At 35.7% G+C, this 21,854-nt stretch overlaps 1 protein-coding gene across 5 annotated transcripts in view; it reads left to right on the plus strand.

Annotated features, from left to right (window-relative positions):
- The window catches only part of LOC136035278 (uncharacterized), a 270,968-nt gene that overhangs the window by 170,983 nt on the left and 78,131 nt on the right, over window positions 1-21,854 (plus strand). For 3 of the 5 annotated variants that reach the window (XM_065716959.1, XM_065716963.1, XM_065716962.1), the window contains exons 1-2: window positions 1,782-1,867; window positions 11,747-12,600. In XM_065716959.1, coding sequence (XP_065573031.1) covers window positions 11,977-12,600 — 624 coding nt within the window. In that variant the 5' untranslated portion in view covers window positions 1,782-1,867; window positions 11,747-11,976. Of the gene's footprint in view, window positions 1-1,781; window positions 1,868-11,746; window positions 12,601-21,854 lie in introns of those variants that run through there. The other 2 variants (XM_065716960.1, XM_065716961.1) reach the window with 1 other exon arrangement.

Raw genomic sequence — 21,854 nt, forward strand, 5'->3', positions numbered from 1 at the left:
TCCAGTTTGGTAAGACCAATCTGGTTCCAGTGGTAAGATACATAGGGGACTTGTAAGTAATAATTGGCTGTTGGGCTACAATCATCTTCAGCGATGAGGGGTTTGCAACTTTTGCTAGTTACAATGAGGTGTTTGCAACTTTTGCGAGTTGGTGTAGTAAGTATTTATTTTAAGATCCTTACAGATTAACAACTTCAGCATTTAATCGAAGTGAAGAAACAAAACCAAGTTGTTGCTCTCGCTACACTTTACTCGCCGAAGCCGAACAAAGGTCGCCACAACACCTCACGTTGCCCATGCAACGTAGATCTATTTTTTGCTCGTTTTGACTTTGACTCGGTTATTTGTTTTAAGTTCGGTTTGTTTTGGGTTTTATTTATTTGTTGATGGCGATTGGTGGTAGTGCTACACTTGGATAATTATTTGAATTATTTCTGCTCACTTTCGGCTTAATGGAACTCTTTATAATTCTTTGAAATATTTGTTGTGGAAAAAGCTGTTTGATTTAATTAAAATATAAAGAATGGGTAAAACTCAAAACGGCAGAAATTAAGTTGAGTACGACTTGCAGCCCCCATGCCTTCTGAAGACCAGACCATAATTTTCACTACTGAAAGAAAAAAATGAAAGTGGATTAACAGTTTAATATACATATATTTATTTCGATTTACTAAAGTTAAAAACGTAAAAACATAAAAAAATGTGTTCGTATAGATATGTTACCGTGAATGTCCAAAATTGGTGAATTTCGACATTCACCGGTGAATGTCCAAAATACCTTTTTTTTCTCCTTGGATTTAGTCAGTATTGCCAGTCAATCTTTTCAATGTAATGCAAGGTTTATGATGACTTGTTACATTAGGTTAACTTTTTCTTCCATTTCTGATATTTATAACCAAATATAACCGAACCTAATCTAACCTAGAGTAACATATCTAACCTAACGGAACTTTAGCTTTTACCACCATAGCTAGCATAAGACTGAAGAAGCTGACTCGCAAAGCTAAATGAATCCAAGCAGAGTAAAGAAATTTCGGATATTTACCGGTGAATGTCGACATTAGTCAGATTTCGGACATTCAAAGTAACAGATACAATTTATTGGGAACAGAATAGAGTGTCAAGTTTTTTTTCCAGGTTAGTCGAGGAGGTTTTAAACTAAATCGAAAATATACTATTTGTCCATATTTTTAAAAGGATTTAACTTATTTAAAAAAATTGAAAACTTTTTTCAAAAGTCATTTTAAAAAAATCCACAAAAGAAGTTTTTCAAAGAAAAGTAAAGAGCTAGTTAAATCGAATATGGCCAAATGTAAAGTCAAACAATTTTTCAAGCGTTACCATTTTTTTCTAGACAATATGAGAATTAAAAACAGACAGCTAAAAATAATGATTTTTTTAGTTATTATAATTTCTGTTTGTTTTCGTTTTAGTTTATCTACTGGGGATAATTTATGATAGTTTTGCGCCTAAAAAATTAATTTAGTTCTGCCCGTCTTTAATTTAATGCAGATGTTTACTTTTCTTTGAATAACTTCTTTTTGGAAAAAGTTTTCAAAACCAATTCAAAAATAAACAAAAACAATTAATGAAGCTCTTGGACACTGAATTGTCCCGTATAAGTTTATACCGCACAGTATTATTATTGTGGTTTCAAGTGACCTTTTCAGATTTTTTGCGATACCCGCATTAGTTGTCTCATAGTTCGTTTTTTTTCACTTCTACCTCCAGGCTTTTATCAGGAGTTCTTGTAGCTCCAAGTAAGAACTGAAGAATTTGAAACAGTTAAGTATAAGCTATGGTGTAGGACTGATGTTAAAAGAATAAGACCGGATTGCTATTATCTGATTGGAATATAATAGAATAAGTAAGAATGAAATCTTTGAATAAACTTTGGTAAAACTCTAGTTGATTGACTTTTGGCTATCATGGAAAGGGGTTAGGTTTGGAAAATGAAACTTTCAGGGATGAGTCTAAAGGCTAAAGTATGTCCTGGGAAGGTATTTTGGAGTACCCACCTCCAATCCTTCTCCCTCTAGAGGGCCCTGACCTTTGAAAATATGTGTGTTATAAAAGTGAAACCTTGCAAAATAGATTTTCTGCTTGAATGAAGTACAACAAAATTGTTTTCAGCTTCTCAACTTTGCTCAATCCCAATTTATAAGGTTTTAAAGGTGTGCAAATACGTTTCCTAAATTTTGAAAAAAAACATTGATATGGCTCAGAATTCTACTCAAATAACAGGAATTGCATTGTCATAACTAAAGGCAGAGAACTTTTAAGGTCAAACTACACTTAAAGTCATAACAGTCTTATGCAGACCTCCTCTAAACTAGCCTATATACTTAAATAACAAGAGTTGTAAAATTCGATTAAACACTATTTCCATATATGATGGTCGCTACTGAAACAGTCGTGTCTTGGACCCTCCTCCCCCATAACGGAGCGAGATATAGCCCTGGTTTATGTACTAATCTTTCCTGTTTTTTTTTTCAAAATTTACATTATAAACCAACTATTGATAAGAAATAAGTAGCCTACAAAAAAAAAAAAAAAATAAATAACAGCAATGCAAGCCAACACAATCAGAAAAATTTCCGACGCAAACGAAAGTTATATTTGGATTCAGGTGGAAATTTAGTCATATTTTCACAAAAATAACGCAACCCCCCCCCCCCCCCAAAGAAAAAAGTCAAACAAACAATGTCACAGTCTATGACAGTGTTTAAACTATTAGGACTAGATTAAGCCGAATTTTTTTTTTTTAAGATAAATAACTGAATCTCTCATAGCTTACAAGTAAAGAAGTAGTGGAGACAAGAACCTCTTGCTTGGTTTTTCTCAAAGAAACTCTTTTTATTTTTCTTTGAAATGGCATCCTCGTCCTTAATGTCTGAATGCAGCCCCAGGCTAAATGGTGATTGATTTGAGTGTAGGTCACTTCGTCTTTGAGGACCTAATGACCAGAGGAAAAAAAATTATTTTGCTGATTTCATACTTGTTTCCCACCAGCAGTCATGCCAAATTGGAAGAAAAATCGGCCAACTTAGTGTTTAGCTTTTTTTGGGGTGGGGGGGGGGGGGCTGGAGTAACTGGGATTGTGTAGAGCTGAAAATGGCCATAAAAATATATTAAATATAGAACAATTTATCTTATTAAAATAAACAATTGTTTTATCTTTGTTTAAGTTCCCTTTTCTTTGCATCTAGGTTTTGACAACAATTTTAATAGTTTTACCAAAATTTCTAGCTACAGTATACCAGGGACAGATCTAGAGCAAAACCTTTGGGAGACTCAATTTGACAAAGGTGTCATTAATTGACCAAACTGACAAATTTGTTTAAAAAAAAGGAGTAAAAAAGGAAAAAACAGGATAAGAGGGCGTCAGAAAAGATCTCGGGGGCCTTGGGTCCCCCTGGCCTTCCTGGATCCGCCAGTCCAGTATATGAAGATTTCATTTTAAAATTTAAGATACATCTTTTCAAAATCTACTGTCCTTAAGACCAAGGCCAGGCTTAGGGGAGTGGTTTGTGGATTTGAGCCTTCTCTCCCCGAAGTGCTTCCCCGACTCGTAAGAACGTAATAAAATGCATAAAAACGCGTTTTTAATATTTTTTTTAAGTTAGTCTATTTTTTGCAACTTCTTCCCCCGAAAAAAAAGAATCTTGGATACGGCCATGCTTGAACCTCATTTGGACTCTTTTGGGAAGTTTCATTTATATAGCACACAATTGTCTCAGTTCACGAAATGGCATCGCCCTTTGGAAGGGGAAGGATTGGAGTTAGACACATCAAAATACCTTGGTATGCCAGTACCTTCCTGTTGCATACTATATGCTCTGGAACTTTTTTTTAGTCCCCTTACTCAAAAAGCCTAAGCTCATAAAGCACTTCGTCTAGAATTTACAGTGTATTAACTTCTAATTACGGTGTTATGGCTTACTCTTATTAACCCCAGTTTTAATCTTGATTTCTGCTCTTCCATGATTTGAATAATAATTTTGCAAGGTTGGTAACAGGGGATATTGGGGGCTCTTTTAAGGAACAGGGAAATAAACCTAGAATAGGGAGGATAGGTAAATATCTTAATAAAATAAAATATTCCTTATTTTATGTTCCTTTTTAACGCATTATAGCGACCACACTCAAGAAGTGAAAATAGTTAATCATTATGAAAAATACCGAAATATGATGAAAATTTGGTACTTGTGTATTATTCAGTACACAATCGAGAATTTGGATTTGTAGATCAGACAATAACGGGTTTATTCCTGTCAGTATTCAAAGAAAATTAGCTTATGCTCTGTTGAAATCTACGTTTTAGGTATATTTTTATTAAATATTTAATATAAAGAGATGGTATTTTGGTTGGGTTAGGTTAAGTTAGGTATTTAATGCAATGGGTTCTGTGCGGCCCCCTACCATAATTCTTTGTTGTAGTTTCCATAACTTTGTCAGTAAAATTATTATATTTTTAACATAGGCTATTTAGTATATTTCTTGAGACTCAAATTCTCGAGTGTATACTGAATAACACACAAGTACAGAAGATATAATACTTTAATACAAAATTATGGAAACTAACCCACAACAGAGAATTATGGAAAGCAGGTCGCCAAGAACGGATTATATTAAATACCTAGCCTAACCAACTCTATATATTAAATATTTAATTAAAAATGCACGCATAGCAGTTTATCTCACTCACGCTAAACTAATCATCTAATTACGCACAGCTAATTAGTTATGTAGCTAAGCTAATTATGTACACAGAGAAACCGGTTTTACAACAGATCAAGAATAGTAGTGTGGTCGCTATAATAGTCAGTACCCTGTTTAATATAATGGCTGCTACTCTGATAATATACCCCACCCCTCATAGTCCCTTGTACTGTATATTCAGGTCACGATCTACCTATAGGCCAACTAGGCCCGGGCCTAGGGGCGCAATAAATTATCACTGACAGATTTTTTCCTTAACAAAAACTAGACTAATGTGATTTATCGTCAAAGTGCCAGGCTTACTCCGCCACCGCGCTACTTATTTACAGAAAAGTGATTTTAAAACAACGTGGGGAATCCGTGGCTACTTGTAAACTGACATATGTCTCCCAAGAATTGCAGCTCTGAGTTCAAAATCACCTTTCTCTTTCATTACTTTTGGCTCATCGATTGTGTTCTCTTCTGCTACTCCTGAATTTTTTGAGGCTTTCCCCGGAAATCTCGCCAAAACGGAGCGGCAAAAAAACTTAGGCCTGGAAGCGTCAAAGCGTAAAATACGGCCCTGTGGCCGGATAAACTAAAGCGTAAAATCCGTTTTGCTGAAATCTTGCAAAAACAGAGCGGCAAAATGTCAAAGCCTGAAATCTGGCCCTGTGTAGATCCCGTTATATGTAAAAAACTAAAAGAAAACATAAAAATAATAAAATGCTTATTCTATAATGCTTCTTCAACAAAGGACATGTGACGTATGGTCCTTTGACTATGAATGAAGAAATATATTGTTAGGGCTGAACATGGAACTATTAGGGGGGCTGAGGTGCATTCTCAGGTGGCATTTATTTTACTGAAAAGGAGCGTAAACTAAGGAACGTAACGATAATGCTTTGATAATATTGACATGTTTCCTTCATAAGTCTCTCTCCTCCATTGTAACCGTAAGGTTTTTATGGTCTTCAGAGCCTTTGTTTCCTATTCACTACAATGATAAAAATTATTGTGTATTTTTTCCAAATAAAGAGAACAAAAGGAATGATTGTTGTGTGTCCGAGTCAGCTTTTTCAGCCTTATGCACGCTATGATGGTAAAAGTTAGGCTAGATTATGTTAGGTTAAGTTTGGTTATAATATCAGAAATGGGTTAAAAACCCAAGCTAACCAAACCTAACCTTATCTGTCATCATCAAAACTTGCATTAAATTGAAAAAGTTGACTGGCAACGTGGACTAAATCCAAGGAGAAAAAAAAAGGTATTTCGGATATTCATCGGTGAATGCCGACGTTCACAAATTTCCAACATTTACGGTAACAACTACACTAATTGTGCTTTATCATTACGCTGAAAAAAAATGACGAGAAATGACCACCATCTAGTCACACACTAGATAGTATTTGTTTTTGTCGACCCTATCGCCAGTTTCCTCACATATAAGTTACCTATTTTTTTTTTGCCTAGACAACAAATCACGGATTTTTAAGGTATAGACAAGAAATCACGCGTTTTTAAGCGGTCTTGTCCTTACATATCCAATGCAGACTTACATTAATACAGTTTATATAGCTTTTGTCCGAAGAAAGTAAATATAACCATTCATGTAAGCACTGCTTACGAGAAATCTAAACCATCTCCGGTTTTTAGAAGCGATTTTACCAACACATCTTAAGCCAACATCTTTAGGTCTGATCCACACAGAAGACAGCCGATTTCCTTTCCTCCGTCAAAACCAAGTGAGTCATCTGTGTCTTTTAAACTTTCAAGAAGACTCAAAAATTCATTCTTAGGTGGCGGTGGGAGGGGGGTTTCCCTTATTGTAGTACAATCTTTAGGCAAGTTGATAAGAATCTGTCGAGCTAAGGTAATAATAGTCAAGAAATTAGAATTATTAGCTCGAAGACTTTTGAAACATTAAATGGTGCTTTTTCCTTTTCTTTTTTTTCATTTAGAACGAAAAAGATAGATGAAGGTATAGAATTTCGTAAATAGGTTTCTGAAATTCTGTTGTTTTTTTTCTGCGTTGCCACGTTGCTCTCTGCTCCTCTTTCTAGACTTTGTAACTCTAGTGTGTTCGTACATGGTTTCGGCTGTGGAAAACTGGAGGAACCCCTGTTTTTAGGCCTATGGATACTGGGTCGTATCTCGTAAAGTATGCTCGATAGAATTCTTGCTGCACCGTTCTACTCGCTGTGAAAATAGTTTTCTGTAGACAGAGCGGGGTTTAGGAAAAAAAACCGAGTAAGGAGAATGACCAAATCTCTCACTTTAAATATCCAAGAATAAAAATTACGGAAGAAAAGTACAGTATTTAGAGAAGTATTTTTCAAAGTCCAGAGGGGGGGGCAATTTGTTTTTTTTTCAATTTTTTCAATGAAAATAACAAAAAAAGACTTTCCCACGAAAATACCTAAAAAAAATCATAGGTTAAGAATTGTTATAGAGATCAGTTGAAAGCTTCACTTATTCGCAATTTGTTTCGCCATGCCAATCTTAAGAGCTTCTATACTTTGTATGCATTTTCTCTATGAGACCAGTAGTACCGGCATAATTTTTTTTTTTAAGTTGCCTAGCAGTTGCAGAGGGGTTATTGATCATAGTATGTAGACTAGAGTTTTGCCAGTGCCCGTCTATTATATTTCCCTCAATTGGGAACAATTTTCCAATATCTAAATTGTATTTCTTTAGAAATGTCGTAAACAGTTCGCTGACATAAACTGGAAAGATCATTAGTAAGGTTTATGCCCGAACACCGCAAAGAATCAACAGACGGGATACAGAAAGTGTAGCAATAAAGAGGAGATGAAGAAGTTAAAGCGAAAGGTAAAAACTCACTTCTCTTTATTCAACGAAAGGCCAATCCCAGAAAAAGCGTTGGAAACAGAAGATACCATTTTGGAGAGACCAGTCCTAGTACGACTAATTAGGAACAAATCATCAGCATAAGCCAGATAAGAAACATCTGAAAAATCAGATAAATACTTAGAGGACATTTTCGCAAGCACGCCAGAAATACAAGCTTTAAAAAGTGTAGGTGACAAAAAGCCACCTTGTCTTACGCCTCTTTTAACTTTAATAGTAGTAGTTGGAGAATATTTCAAACTAAGGAAAGACCAATACTGCTGAAGCAGAATAAGTGAAAAATTATCACCTGAATTATAAAGGGATTAAATTGACAGTTTAATCCTGGGAATGAATTGCACTGTCAATTGCTTTGGAAAGGTCTAAAGCACAAATATAAATTGCTTTACTCTTAGAATTATTATCCAGAAGAAGAGATGCTAAAATACGATGAGGATACTGACAACCCACCCCAGGCTGAAAACCAATTTGGTTGTCTTCTTTATTAGTCCTATTAGTTAGATGGGGAAGGATTATATATTCAAGTAATTTACTTATATTACAAGAAACAGTAATGGACCGGTATGAAGAATCAGCAGGACCAGATGAACCAGAATCAGCAGGAGAATTTTCCTGTTTTAATATTGAACTTATAGCGGCAAACAGGAAACTCGCTGGAACACTAGATGTGCAGATACACATCTGAAAAAGTAACTGTAAAGGAAAAGCAAGTGCAGAGCAAATTTGGATATGCCAAAGAAGTCTGGATATCCCATCTGTATAAATAGAATCAGATTTTAAACTCTTGATGCCACTACATGCAGCAGAACATGTAATGGGAATTGCATTTCGCTGTGAAATACGAATAGAAAAAAAGTGCAATGAGACGATAATACACGGCATCTACAGAATAGTTAACAACAACAAAAATTGAAGAATAATGCTTCTGCCAGATAGATGGTGATATGGCATCACTACAAGGATAATCATTTTCAAGCTTTTCAGAATGAATGACTTTACGCCATTCACGTTTACTCACAGGAAAATCCGTGCCACGGTACCTTACTGACCTAAGATACTTCTTTAGTTTTGATTTTTTGTTTAAAATCCACAACACACCCAGATCGTGGGCGGTCATAATTGTTCCAAACTTGAAGCAAGAATTTAGCTTTGTTTTTCACAGTCTTTATATTGGGATCTGTTGACCAGATTGATTTTTGAGCACCAATACGGATACGTTCTGACGGAACAGCTCTGCATTCAGTTTCTTTCAAAAAAGATACCATTTCTTTATAATACGAATTTAACTCAGAAAAACTGTCAAATCAGACATATTTAAGCTGCCTTAAATGATAAGGTACACGTATAAGAGATAGGAGGATGTAAGCGCTGATATGTATAACATGATATCTGCTTTTTTCCAATTATACTTCGAAAACCATTTTGATTTCTTTTTGAATTTCAAACCTGTTGAAACATGGGGAAGTAAACAAATCACAGATAGTGGTAGGTGTTCAATATCATGATCGTAGTCATCGATAGTTACAATCGAAGATTAAATAGATGAGGAGCAACGTGGTCAATGTCAATGGTACGTCCAGAGTGATGGATATAGGTGAAGGGTAGAGATTTATGAATGATGCGGTATAGTGCGAGACAATCAAGAAGATAGTCCTTTCTAACACAATCAGTATTGATATTTGTATTAAGATCACCGATCACTATGTAATTTAGAGATCGAGACACTAAACGTTTAATTAATTTTCTCAGAAAAGCACAAGTCAGAGAAGCAAAATTTGTGATTGAACGATCAGATCTATTATCATGCGGAAAACATGAGTTGATCAGAATGGATGATCCGACACGAACTGCTAAGAAGAATTCATCATGAGGATAAAGGATAGTGGTGGTGAAATGGGCATTACGCTTAAAGACGCATGCCAGACACTCTGATGGACGGCCACCAGTTACCCTGGCAGAGGTAAAAAATGCTATGTGGTTTGGACTTTGACGCAGAAAATTAAGCCTAGCTGAAGTCAAAAAATGCTCTTGCAAACAAACTCGATCGTACTGGCTGCATAGTTCATTAATGAAAAAGTCTATGTTCTTAGTTTCATTAATACTTTAGGATATCATAGAAAACTGCAAAGTCATTGATTTGGTTTGGGGTCCTTTTTTAGAGTCTGTTGCATAACAGGAAAAACTAAGCTGTAAGATTTTTATCGCAGTTAGCACATCTAGGAGGGCAATGCATGGCTTATCTTTCGTAGAAATTTGTACTCCAGCTCAACGGACACATTTGGGAGTATCAACCTGACAAGTGTGTTGAAAGTGGTTGGGGGAGTGACATTTAAAACAACATTTTGGTAGTTCTTTGTATCGGTAGACCTGAAAGAATTCGTAGCCAAGCTTCACTTCTTCTTTTAAAACAATTGAGTGAGAATAAGTGTCTTCGAACTCGAGTTTTACGGACCGAGATGAGCCAAGTCTTTTTGCACTTTTTATGTCATTTTGAATAGAGAGTATATCAGTGTTCACTCCGGTTGGTAAACCTCGTATTATTCCAAAAGAACGCTTAGAAAGCACTTTAGTACCAGTACCAGTCATTTTTTTCATGCAGAGAAGTACAAAAATCCTCACTAGCTGATTTCTCAATGTTTATACACCATTTGTCTTTTAGTGGCTTAACACTGCGTACTAATTCATGACCATTCACCTTATCAATAACTGTTTTCAGTTTCAGAGGATTAGAAAGGTCAGTGGGTATATTCGAAACAACTATGGTTGCATGGGTATCAGCAGTTGAAACAGGCAGGGGGAGTTTTGGATATTCAAGCTGGTAATCATCGAGGGCTGAAGACATACCAACGACAGTCTGACGCAGGTGGTTGATTTTGACAAATAGCGAAGAATAAGCTGTTGCCGGAAGGCATGGTACTTCGGGCCCAGGGTTGCCACACCTATCTCTAAATAGGATGAATCGTAAAAAACCTTGATTGCTTTTGATGGTCACCTCAATCTATTTTACCAGAGGTGATACGTTAGCTTATACTGGGTGTCATCTGAGTCTAGACTATGCAATAAAAATACCCCCTCTCCATTCGTTAAGGGTTAATGTAATATTTAAGGGGCCAAGGGCTCAAATGTTTGGAAAGAAAAATCCCAATGAAATAATTAGTGATAAACAGAAGCATTTTTTCAAAAGTGAAAATCTTTTGAAAGACTTCTATAAAATTTTCTTTGAGGTATCAAAGGCCGTATCCAGGGAGGGGGCTGGGAGTCTGACCACTCCCCAAAGGGTTTGTTGGCTTTTAAAAACGTAACAAACCTACAATAAAAAAAAATTCTAAGGGTTTCGTACTGCTTCTCCCACACCAAAAAATAACCCCCTTAAAAAAAAAAAAAATCCTGGATACGGCCCTGGAGGTGCCTACTTGTTCTAAGAGTATATCTTCAATCCCGATACTTTCGCTGACAGACCTTAAGACTAGCACTGGGAAGGTTGTTCTTATTACCCTACTGACAAGTGAAATTTAGATAATTGCGGCATTGGATATTACACGATTGATTGTTTTGGAGACAGGAATGCTGAAAGTTTTTGAGAAACAAACGGTTGAGACTAATGAAGATCCTATATATATATATATATATATATATATATATATATATATATATATATATATATATATATATATATATATATATATAGGGTTAGAATTAATAATATTCTAGCTCATCGTGTCACAGAAACAAGTTGTCTTGCCCTTACTTTGATTAGGCTCGCAAATCTTTTCTAAAAAAATCTTTTTGGCCAGTTGTGACCAATCTATGCTTACCGAAAGACAATAAGCTAAGGGGCTTCAAAAAGAAAGAAAAAAGGGGGTCCCAAAACTAGCGAGGTAGGAACTTGACAAAATAGAATTTATCCGATCGATCAATTCTTTGAACGTGTATCCGTTAATCGTAGCCTACTTAACATATACGGTCTATGCATGCCAACTTTTTTATTTTCCTCTCAGGTATCAAGGCCGTGGTTTTGCATATCTTTGAACTGAAATCAGTAATCTTTTGAATACATAAAAACGAAGCATCGTTTTAATGTTGCTATATCAAATTTAATACTACGTAATTTGGTTAGTTGTACATTCCTGAGATCCTGAGTTTTAATATTTCGGATTTATTTTTATGGTTTCAGGAAAACCCACTACATCTCTAACATCGAGGACTAAACATTTGTGAAGGAAACCATAGCAGAAGTTTTAGAAGTGCGGCTTTCTTCACTGAAGTATTTGCTGCGTGATTGTGGCTGTCTCCTATCGTCGTAAATAAGTGACATAAGAATTTAACTCTCTTGACGAATGATTCTGATGCAAATATAATTTAGATGTAATTTTAGAGTTTTTTAGTTTGGCAAGTGTCTTAACTATGAGTGATTTGACCATAAAGCCAAAGTTCCGTAAACTACGTGCCAAGTTAGGTCTCCATGCCTCTTGGAGTGAGATATTTTACGTGCACCGCAAAGAAACAGAACATCTGCGACAACCAGAAGCGCAAGAAAAATACAGGCAGCAACATGATGATCATCAACCAGTGACGACAAAACGGTGGCATAGCAGCCTCGATACAAATCAGAGCTCCGCTATTTATGCAAATCCTGGATATGACAGTCTTGCGGACATGTGGGAAAAATCAAGCGTATCAGATTGTGGCACTTTGAGTAAATCAAGCGCATCTGATTATGGTACCCTGTCAAGTATTTCTTCACGACCGAGTCCACGGCCACGATCTAAGCCCAATATAACAGGCGAGAAAGAGGTACAGCAGGAGCAAAATTCTGATTACGCTTCGTGGGACTCAGGAGACATGAAAGATAGTGATTATAGTGATGATTGTTTGACTGCTACCAGCAGCCATGTTGATGACGGTTTGAATGATTTTTGTGATTATTTCGAGAGGAGAAAAAATGCCGTTCAGAAATGGGCACCTACAGTGACACTTACGAAACCAACCCCGGTGGAAGAAAAGATGGGCCATCTTCGCACTCAAATAGTAAGTATGGTTATCTACTTTACTAATTAAAATCAGTACAATTATTTGTTCCGTTGCAAAAATGGTAACCTTCAGAAAGAGGCAAGAGAGGCAGAAAAAGAGAAGAACTTAGATCAACCAAATTGAAAAAAAAATTAATTTCACTTCGTTCAAATATGTTTATCAGCAATTACAAATATTACTATTTCTTTAGTTGTTAATTTAAAAAAAATTTCCATAAAATAAGTTTTTCAAAGAAAAGTAAAGAGCTTCAATAAACAAAAAATGAGCAGAACTGAAGTCAAATCATTTTTTCAAGCTTAAAACTGCCACAAATCACCATTAATAAATAAATGAAACCCCAAGCGAACAGAAATTACAAAAAATTACCGAGTCAATAAATAACCAGAAATTAACATGAGTAGGGTTGACACCCCCTCCATGCCTCCTGAAAACCAGAACATAATTTGCACGTTACTGAAGAAACACCAAATGAATTTGGATTGACAGTTTCATATACATATGCTCATATTTGTTCCTTACAGTCTTAATACTCTTTATTTATTAAAGTAAAAAAGTGAAAATATTTAAAATGTAGTTATTAAATGAATTAAATATTATTAAATAAATGACAATACATTGTCCCCATGTCGTACTTTACTTAGGCAGCGCTATCGCTTATGACACTGTCTATGATTTGGGTAGATGATCTGGGTTGCGGTAAGTCAAAAGGTATTATGTTCAAGGCTATATCAAGGGGGCTAGATGGTTTAACCCCCCGCCCCGAAATGTTTGTCTGACTCATAAAAAGTAACAAAAATGAATATAAACAAATTTTTGATGCGTTTTTTAAAGTTTTTTGTACGCCTCTCCACCCCAAAAAAGAAGTTTTTTGTAGTGAGAACTTTTCTAGTCATCCAAAACATAGCAAGTGAGATTTTAATGTAAAAAGTTACAGTTTCTAACTGGTCTCGTAATATAATAAGAGGGCATGATTCATTTTGTAAGTTAGTTACAGCGCGACTCAAGGTAATTTTTCATGTAACCAGGGTCGTCGAGGGCCAAGACTGGGCCCGTGGGATCAATGTCTAAAAAGACTCTCCCCTTTTTTGATAAACCAATATAAATGACATTGACGGAGTAAAGGTTCTCCTCTTGATATAGAAAGGGGGCTAGGATTTTTTCGTTTTTTTTTTTTTTTTTTTTTTTTTTTTTTTTTTTTTTTTTTTTTTTTTTTTACTTAAGATACACAAAAAAAATGTAATTTTCAAATCGCTCCGGATATTTCGGTTTCCTTTCAATTTTCCCAAAGGAAATAACAACTTTTTTTTCAAAATCTAGCCTATACACTACCCCAATTGACACCCCTACCAGGCTTTCTCCTGCAATTATATATATGGGTTGCGCAACATAGTGTGAATTCAGTCAATCCTTTTGACAACAAAACTTTTATGATTTTCGATTTTCCACGAAGAAGAAAAAAACCTGAGATAATTTGAAATAAAACATTAAAGTAATAAATTAAACGAAAGCATTTAAAAATTCTCATATAAATGTTCAAATGTTTGCAAAAGAAAATCTTTTGCAAGTCTTTGAGGCTAGGTCCTGAAGGATTTGGGCTTTTCCCTAGACTCCTATAGCCTACATGCGTTAATTTAAAATCTATAAATTATGCATCACGATATTTCACAGATATATCGAAACCCTGTTGGCATAAAATATTTTCAGAGTCACTTTTTTTCATTATGATTTTTCATTTTATTCGTGATAATGACAACGGCCAAATGATTGCACGTTGTTCGAAATAATGACAATGCATAAATTACTTTTTTGTTCGTAAATGCATAAATTACTTTTTTGTTCGTAAATGCATAAATTACTTTTTTGTTCAATTTTTTGAGACAAAAAATTACTTTTTTGTCTCTTCGAACTTTTGTTCGAAGAGATTGCTCAACAGCTAGAATTTTCAGACCGAAAATGCTTTGCGAACTCTGTAGAAACTTTCATATATCATATAATCTACTGTAAATTCCCCAAGGGGGTGTCCATTTGCAATTCTCGTACACCAGGTGGCGCGTGTCAAGCTCGGCAGAAGTTTGCCAAGCATGGCGAAAATTTTGCCAAGAGTCACGGGAACTATGCCTAACTTGGGAGAAATTTTGTCAAGCGTGGTGGAAGTGTGCGCTCTGAACTGTATATCAAAGCCCCCCTCCCCCCTTAGATTTATATTATAACTAAGGAAGGACAAAGGAAGGGTATAACTAATTTGATAAAATATGAATTATAAATGCTTCTCTAACTACGTCGGAAAATTGGAAAAGAAAGAAATTATATTCTAGAAACATACCATTTAAAATTTGTCATCGCGCACAAAACGAAAGGTTGTATCTGTCGTGTATTTTTGGAGTTTAGTCAAAAAGTGACATTCACCTGTTAGAAATTGAAATTATCGTTTCTTAAAATAACTCTGAAAAAGTTAAGCCAGCTTTACCTCTCACAGAAATTATAATCTGTGACAATGAAAGTGACAAAGGTTCACCCAAAAGTGACAAAATCTTGAAATTTTTCTGGGTTTTTATGTACCTACGTAAGCTACGCTACGTACCATTGAACATTTTGCAACACTTTAGCACCCCCCCTCAATAAACTTAAGCTTTCTCCGTTTCCAAATACTTTATCTTCGTGAACCATCGTCAAAGTCATATCCGAACTTTTTGTTCTGGGGTGTTTTTTTTAGGGGAGAAGGGTGGTGGTAAAAACACATCAAAAATTTCTTGATATGTATATCTCTTACGTTTGTACGAGTTGGATTAACATTTCGGGGGTGAGTTAAACCCCCCAAACCCCTGGATATGGCCTTGCCCGTTTTTAGGAAAGTAGGTGCAGGGTAGTTTAGATGGCACGGGGCGGAAGGGGGGGGGGGTAAAATTCGAAAAAAATACACAAATTAAATGTGCAGTAATTCATATAACTATGGTGATCTGAGCCCAGAACTCCTACTTGTGTTTGTGTGTGTCTATTTTTAAAAACTATACAGAAAATAATCCAAGTCTGGTTTTATATTTTAAGGTTCAGTTGTTGTCGCTTGTTGCCAAAAAGTCGATGCGTCTAAGTTTATTGTTTTAATGAAGCTATTCAATTGTTTTACCGCATTAGCTATTCTGAGGTTAAACAGTGAATCAATAATGTGCTTGGCAATACAGTGCTCGGGGTTCGATCCCCGCTGTATCAAGGTTAAGTGACAGGCCTGCTACCTATTCCTGCAAAAGAGATCCAGAAGTTGAAACTTCGATGATTCGAAGTTCCATGCTCGATTGATAATTATGGATGGTCTTAATGCTTTATCCTACTATGCTCGCTATTTTGAGCTAGTTACTTTCAAGCTTAAGCTATTCATGTTAAAAGTTATCCCCCCTCCTTACAAAAATAGGCCGTTTTTTAATTATCTTATCATACTGGTTCCTGGCTTTGGAAGTACGTTGGGATTTATCTAGGGGGCGAAGGTTTAAGAATCTCAAAAGTATTAACGAAACATATGAAAATGTTGAAAATTATTAAAAATTAATTGGCGTTGGCCAGAAACCCTTATGTACATAAAAGTCTGCCCGTGTTTATTGACTATTTCGAAGACAACTTCGTAAAATGAATGGATAATCAAAGTAGATAGCCTACTAACTGTTCATGTTCTATTTCCTCCAAAAAACAAAATCCCTACAATTTTGCTAGTGATGTGTGTCATTTACGGTTGATTGCACGTTTGGAAAAACCACAGCGTCATTTGCATCGTACTACTTATTTTTTCCCATATATGAATAACATAATTACTTATGAGCACCATCACCTGAAAAGGCAACCGGAAACTATAAAACAAATGTCCGAAGAATATCGCCCAAAATGAGACCTAAAAAACTGAATTTGTAATTTTTTGTATGTTTCTTCTTAAGTGAAGTTCAGGTATAGATCCAGCAAGAATTCAAGGCTTGAACAAGTCCCCTGGCCCTGTTCTTACTAAAGAGTGGGACTGCGACCAAAAACAGAGTTAAAACTGTACCACTGAATCCTTAGCTGTTACTCGGTGCAGCTAAAAGCTGAGATTAACAGGGCCTGGTTATTGATATCAGGAAAAAAAACTTGTCGAGACATGCAATTTAGCTTTCCAATTTTGCTTATAACGGAAAAATTTGAATCTGGAACACGCGAATCATCCAAGTGAAAGGGCGATCTTGAACCCAATAAAAACGCTGCTCGCTAGATAGCCCTCGATCCTTCAATTCTGGTGTTTTGGAAGAAACTTATTTAGACTGGAAAGCCAATTCGTGTCACACGATGGTATTGCTATTTATAGTTTGATAAATATAATCCATTTTTATCGACAAGAGCTATATGACACTTTGACAATGTTTTTTAGACATGTCTGGCTAGGCCACGTTCTACGGATGAAGGATGACAGATTAACGAAGATTTTCCTTTTTGGCCAACCGTCTGGGGCTACACGGAAGGAAAGTAGGTCGTCCTTGTCTGGGTTGGGAGGATGTCATAAATAAAGATTTAAAGGGAAATGGGAACTTCCTGGGAGGGTGTAAAAAGGGAGGCTTTAAATAGATTAGGTTGGAGGAGGAGCGTGCGTAGCTGTGTTGGCATCAGACGGCTTGGTGCTACACTGAGTTAGTAGTAGTAGTAGTTTTATGCTTGAAAAGATGACAGAACTCATGTTTTATGTGGTCTTCGTGTAACTGAATGCCTGTTTAACTAAAACCCCATTCAACTCAACCCATTCAACTTAACGCTCATTCAACTGAACCCCCGTTTAACTCAACCCTATTCAACTCAACCTCGTCTGACTCAATCTTTAGTTAAGTCAACCCCATGCAACTCAAGCCCCCCGCTCCATTGAATCTGAAATTAAATCAGCCCCCACGTAATTCAACCCTCAATTACCTTGACCCTCATGTGACTCAACCCCAGTTTAACCCGACCCTATTTGACTCGACTCCCATTCAACCCCATTGTTGCAACCATGAAATTCAAGTGTGTTCGGCCCCTCCGCATGAAATGTTTTGCTTATTTCAAATATATAAGACAGAAGGATAAATTGTTGTTTTTTAAATGGAAGAGGGAGGGAAAGTCTTGCATTGAATTGACTTGAAAAAACACTTCAATAAGAATTAGCCGACGAATAAAGCCCATTTTATACAAGTCGTTTTCATTACTTCCGACAAAACGGCCTGCATTACATTTTCTAAATATATCGTTGATTTAAAAAGCGTTGAGCTTAATGGGGTTGATTTAAATGGGGGCTGAATCAAATAGGATTAGGTTAAGCGGAGGCTGGGCTGCATTAGGACTGATTTAAATGGCGGTTGAGTTTGACAGGTATTGAGTTTAATGGGGGTTTAATTAAACAAGGGTTGAGTTGCAAAAGGATTGACTTAAATGGGGTTGAATTTAGTGATTTTTGTTTTGAATCAGGGTTGAGTTTAAAGAGGGTTGAGTTAAAAGGGGGTTTTGTTGAGTCGGTTCGAGTTGCGTGGGGGTTGATTTCAATGGGTCTTAAATCAAGCAGGTATTATATCCAGGTACTAATTGTAAGGGGTTCTGTTAAACGATGGTTCAGTTAAATGGATTTGAGCTACACGAGCCTTGACTTAAATGTGTTCAGTTAAACGAGGATTCAGTTGCACGGGAATGTTTTCATGTAGTCTAGTAAAAAAATCGATAGTATAGAATAAATCATTGAAGGATGGTTGGCAAATAAAGATAAAACAAGACATCCGAAGTTTTAATATTTTTTTGAAACTTCATTTTCAATGCTAACGAGAAAAACACTCCTAGTAAATTAATGTTGCATTCAAAATTATAAGAGCTGACAGTGAGATATTTACCGTTTGTATATTTACGGTCTGACCTATGACACGAATTGCCTCAGTTAGCAATTTAGCTGAACGGTTCATAACATGAAAGTCGTATAAGCTTGTTGCACATTTTTGGATGTGGATTTACCACTTTTTTTGAGGAAGTGAAATTAGAACTGAGGTGTGTACTGGCCGCAATAGAAACTTGTGAATTGGCAACTGTGACTCGGCGAACTTTATGTAAAACCGGTCTTAATTTTCTAATTTGATAAAAATATTTAATTGACATCGTGTGACTGTTGCAAATTTATGTATTTTTTTTTCTATTAAACTGAGACTTGTAGGCTAATGGCTGTAATACAAGATCGTAAATTGACACATTTTGCACCATTTCGATTTGACAAAAAAATACATTAAAATATTTTGTTTTTAATATATTTCAATGGTATTTATCCTATGTAATCTCTTGAGGGCAGCTAAACTAATTTTATCGTTAGAGAATAACAGTATTACAAATTTTTGTAATAATAACAAAATTCATCGCGATGGTGGTATTCAAGTCCCACGGAAAGGGTATCTTTCTTTCAATAGTCATTTCGATGGGATACAAAAGTAAAAAGCCAAATTTTCTTGTTTTTTTAAGGATTGTGTCAGATTGGTCAAAAACAAATATTTCCTACAACGAAATGTATTAAGAAATTCAAAATTTAACTGTAATTAAACTTCTTCGATGGAAGATCAGAAGGGTTATCACTCTGAATACAGATACTACTTCGATCGTATATCCAAACTTGTCCCATCTCTAGTCTCTTAGGTTTTAAAAAGTGTTTATTGTGGCTTGTGACCTCAGTTCTTTCTGGTATGTATCCCGTACGCAGAAATTATGTTTCGAGAAGAGAGGCTTAGACAAAAGATTTGTGAAACAGACGAACTCAAGCAGAAACACAAGAAATCCTTTTAAAGGAAGTCGTAAGAATCCTGGCTTTTAAAGGGGCAATTCTTCTTATTTAAATGTCTGGGTCCTTTGGATAAATCCTAGGGCATATCGACGGACATAACCTCTAACTACAAAAAATTAAAAATAGTAATAATAAAAAACAAGCGCATGATAATTCTTGGAATCACTAATTATTCAGATTAGACCAATTGATCAGAAATCATTTATAATGCAGGTGCTTACGAGAGGGAGGCTTTCTCTTGTCCCAAAATTTTGTCTACGTATGATTACCTGTACATTGGATCTGTTCTACATTTTCTCTATTTTTAGCATTTTTTTTTTTTTGAAACGCCGACAAGCCTCCCCCTCCCTCGAATTAACAAAGCCAGACACATATGTAGGGCTTAGGCTGCTCCTCTTGTTGAGCAGCCTAAAGCTATCCTTCCATAATTTCTTATATTTCTCATTTAATGCTTTCAGTTCCTAGTATTTTCTCTAATCTGGTCCCTCTATATGCCCATCCTCCAAAATTGACGACAGTCCGAGTTAATATATATAGTAAATAGGTAACGAATTTGATAGTTTTAATTAGGATGAAGAATTGGATAAACCCGCTAAAATTAATTAGGATAAACTACCAATTAATTGTTAATTAATTAACCAATTAGTTAATTAGGATAATCCTTCCATAATTTCTTATATTGCTCATTTAATGTTTTCAGTTCCTAGTATTTTTCTCTAATCTGGTCCCTCTATATGCCCATCCTCCAAAATTGACGGCAGTCCGAGTTAATATATATAGTAAATAGGTAACGAATTTGATAGTTTTAATTAGGATGAAGAATTGGATAAACCCGCTAAAATTAATTAGGACAAACTACCAATTAATTGTTAATTAATTAATTAGGATAATCCTTCCATAATTTCTTATATTGCTCATTTAATGTTTTCAGTTACTAGTATTTTTCTCTAATCTGGTCCCTCTATATGCCTATCCTCCAAAATTGACGGTTGCCCAAGTTCATAGTAAATAGGTAACGAATTTGATAGTTTTAATTAGGATGAAAAATAGGATAAACCCGCTAAAATTAATTAGGATAGACTACCAAAATATTACCTCTTAACAGCTTTTATGATCACAGTGATGACAGACTAAAATTTTATGACCGAATTGACTAGCCTTACTGAAAAGTTCGTTAAACTACACAAATTTATTAAAAATGTGGTATATGTGAATACTAAGTTAAACCAAACAGTTACGTAACACCAGTGGCAAAATATTCCTGGGAGTTATATACGCCCTCTTAGTATATAAGCTTAGCCTAATTTGTGTCCAAGGTAAATATATGTGATGACAGACCAATTTAAATTTGAGTCGTAAAGTCGTTCACGCCTCTTATAAAGTCATGGAACTTAAGCATTTAGCAAGGACAGGATTTATGCAAATGAAGTTAAAAGCTATAAAACAATAGGTTCAAACTTGCCAGATTGTAATAGGGCTGCAAAGCCTTCATGGGATATTACACTGAGTTGCAGTTTTTCACAGCCAGAAGGGGAAGGGGGGGAAGGGGTAAAGTTAGATCGTGACCAGGGAACAAATGCATACGAGGGGATTTCTAACCAATAGCTCCACAATCTTGAACTTTTTTCCAATAATTGTGCTGTTCTGTTGTACTGAATGATCGATTGAAACATATAGAGCAACTTATCATCCTTCATCCATAAAGCACAGCCTAAGCACCTAAATCTTTTCAGAAGACACTTATAATCACCCCTACCCAAAAAACTGAAAACAAAAAAGTTTAAACAGAGTAAATATATCCCTAAGAAGAGCTTGTTTGCCTGGGAATCCGAAGTTTTCTGATTTAATTCCTTTTCCCATGATTCTACTGTTTTGTCGAGCTTAGTATTCAACTGAAAACTTTGGCTTCACAGAAGTCATTATGGGTCTTATTAAGGGCCGTACCCGGTTGGATCCCCCCCCCCACCTGAAATTTTTTATAGATTCGTACAAAAGTAACCAAAAGACATGTAGGCAATTTTTTGTTGCGGTTTATAAAGGTTTTGTGAACCCCCCCCCCCCTCCCGAGAAAAACCCTAAACAGTGTCAGAATATGCATCGGTAAACAATTTTTACTGCAATTTGCACCCCCCCCCTTATATAGATACCCAAAATGCCTTCTTTGAGTCTTCAAGACTGAACATCATGCAAGATCAGAGTAAAAGTTTGGAAACAATTTGGCTCGATCAACTTTTAGAAATAAAATGTTTGCATTTGCGCTGGGAACATTTTGTTTTGAAATAGTTCATCCTTGCACTGTGTGAAATAAATATTAGATATTTTATTTGAAAAATTTTTGTACTATGTAATTTCTGTCCCTTGACCGTGAGAGAATTGTGTGCTTGTGGCTTGAAGTGAGTTCTGCTTCAAGTTTATAGAAAATTTTCTAATCGTGCGCAATGTTACTTACTCGCTTTAGAATAGT

The sequence above is a fragment of the Artemia franciscana genome, chromosome 14 (assembly GCF_032884065.1).
Source record: "Artemia franciscana chromosome 14, ASM3288406v1, whole genome shotgun sequence".
NCBI classification, from domain to species: domain Eukaryota; kingdom Metazoa; phylum Arthropoda; class Branchiopoda; order Anostraca; family Artemiidae; genus Artemia; species Artemia franciscana.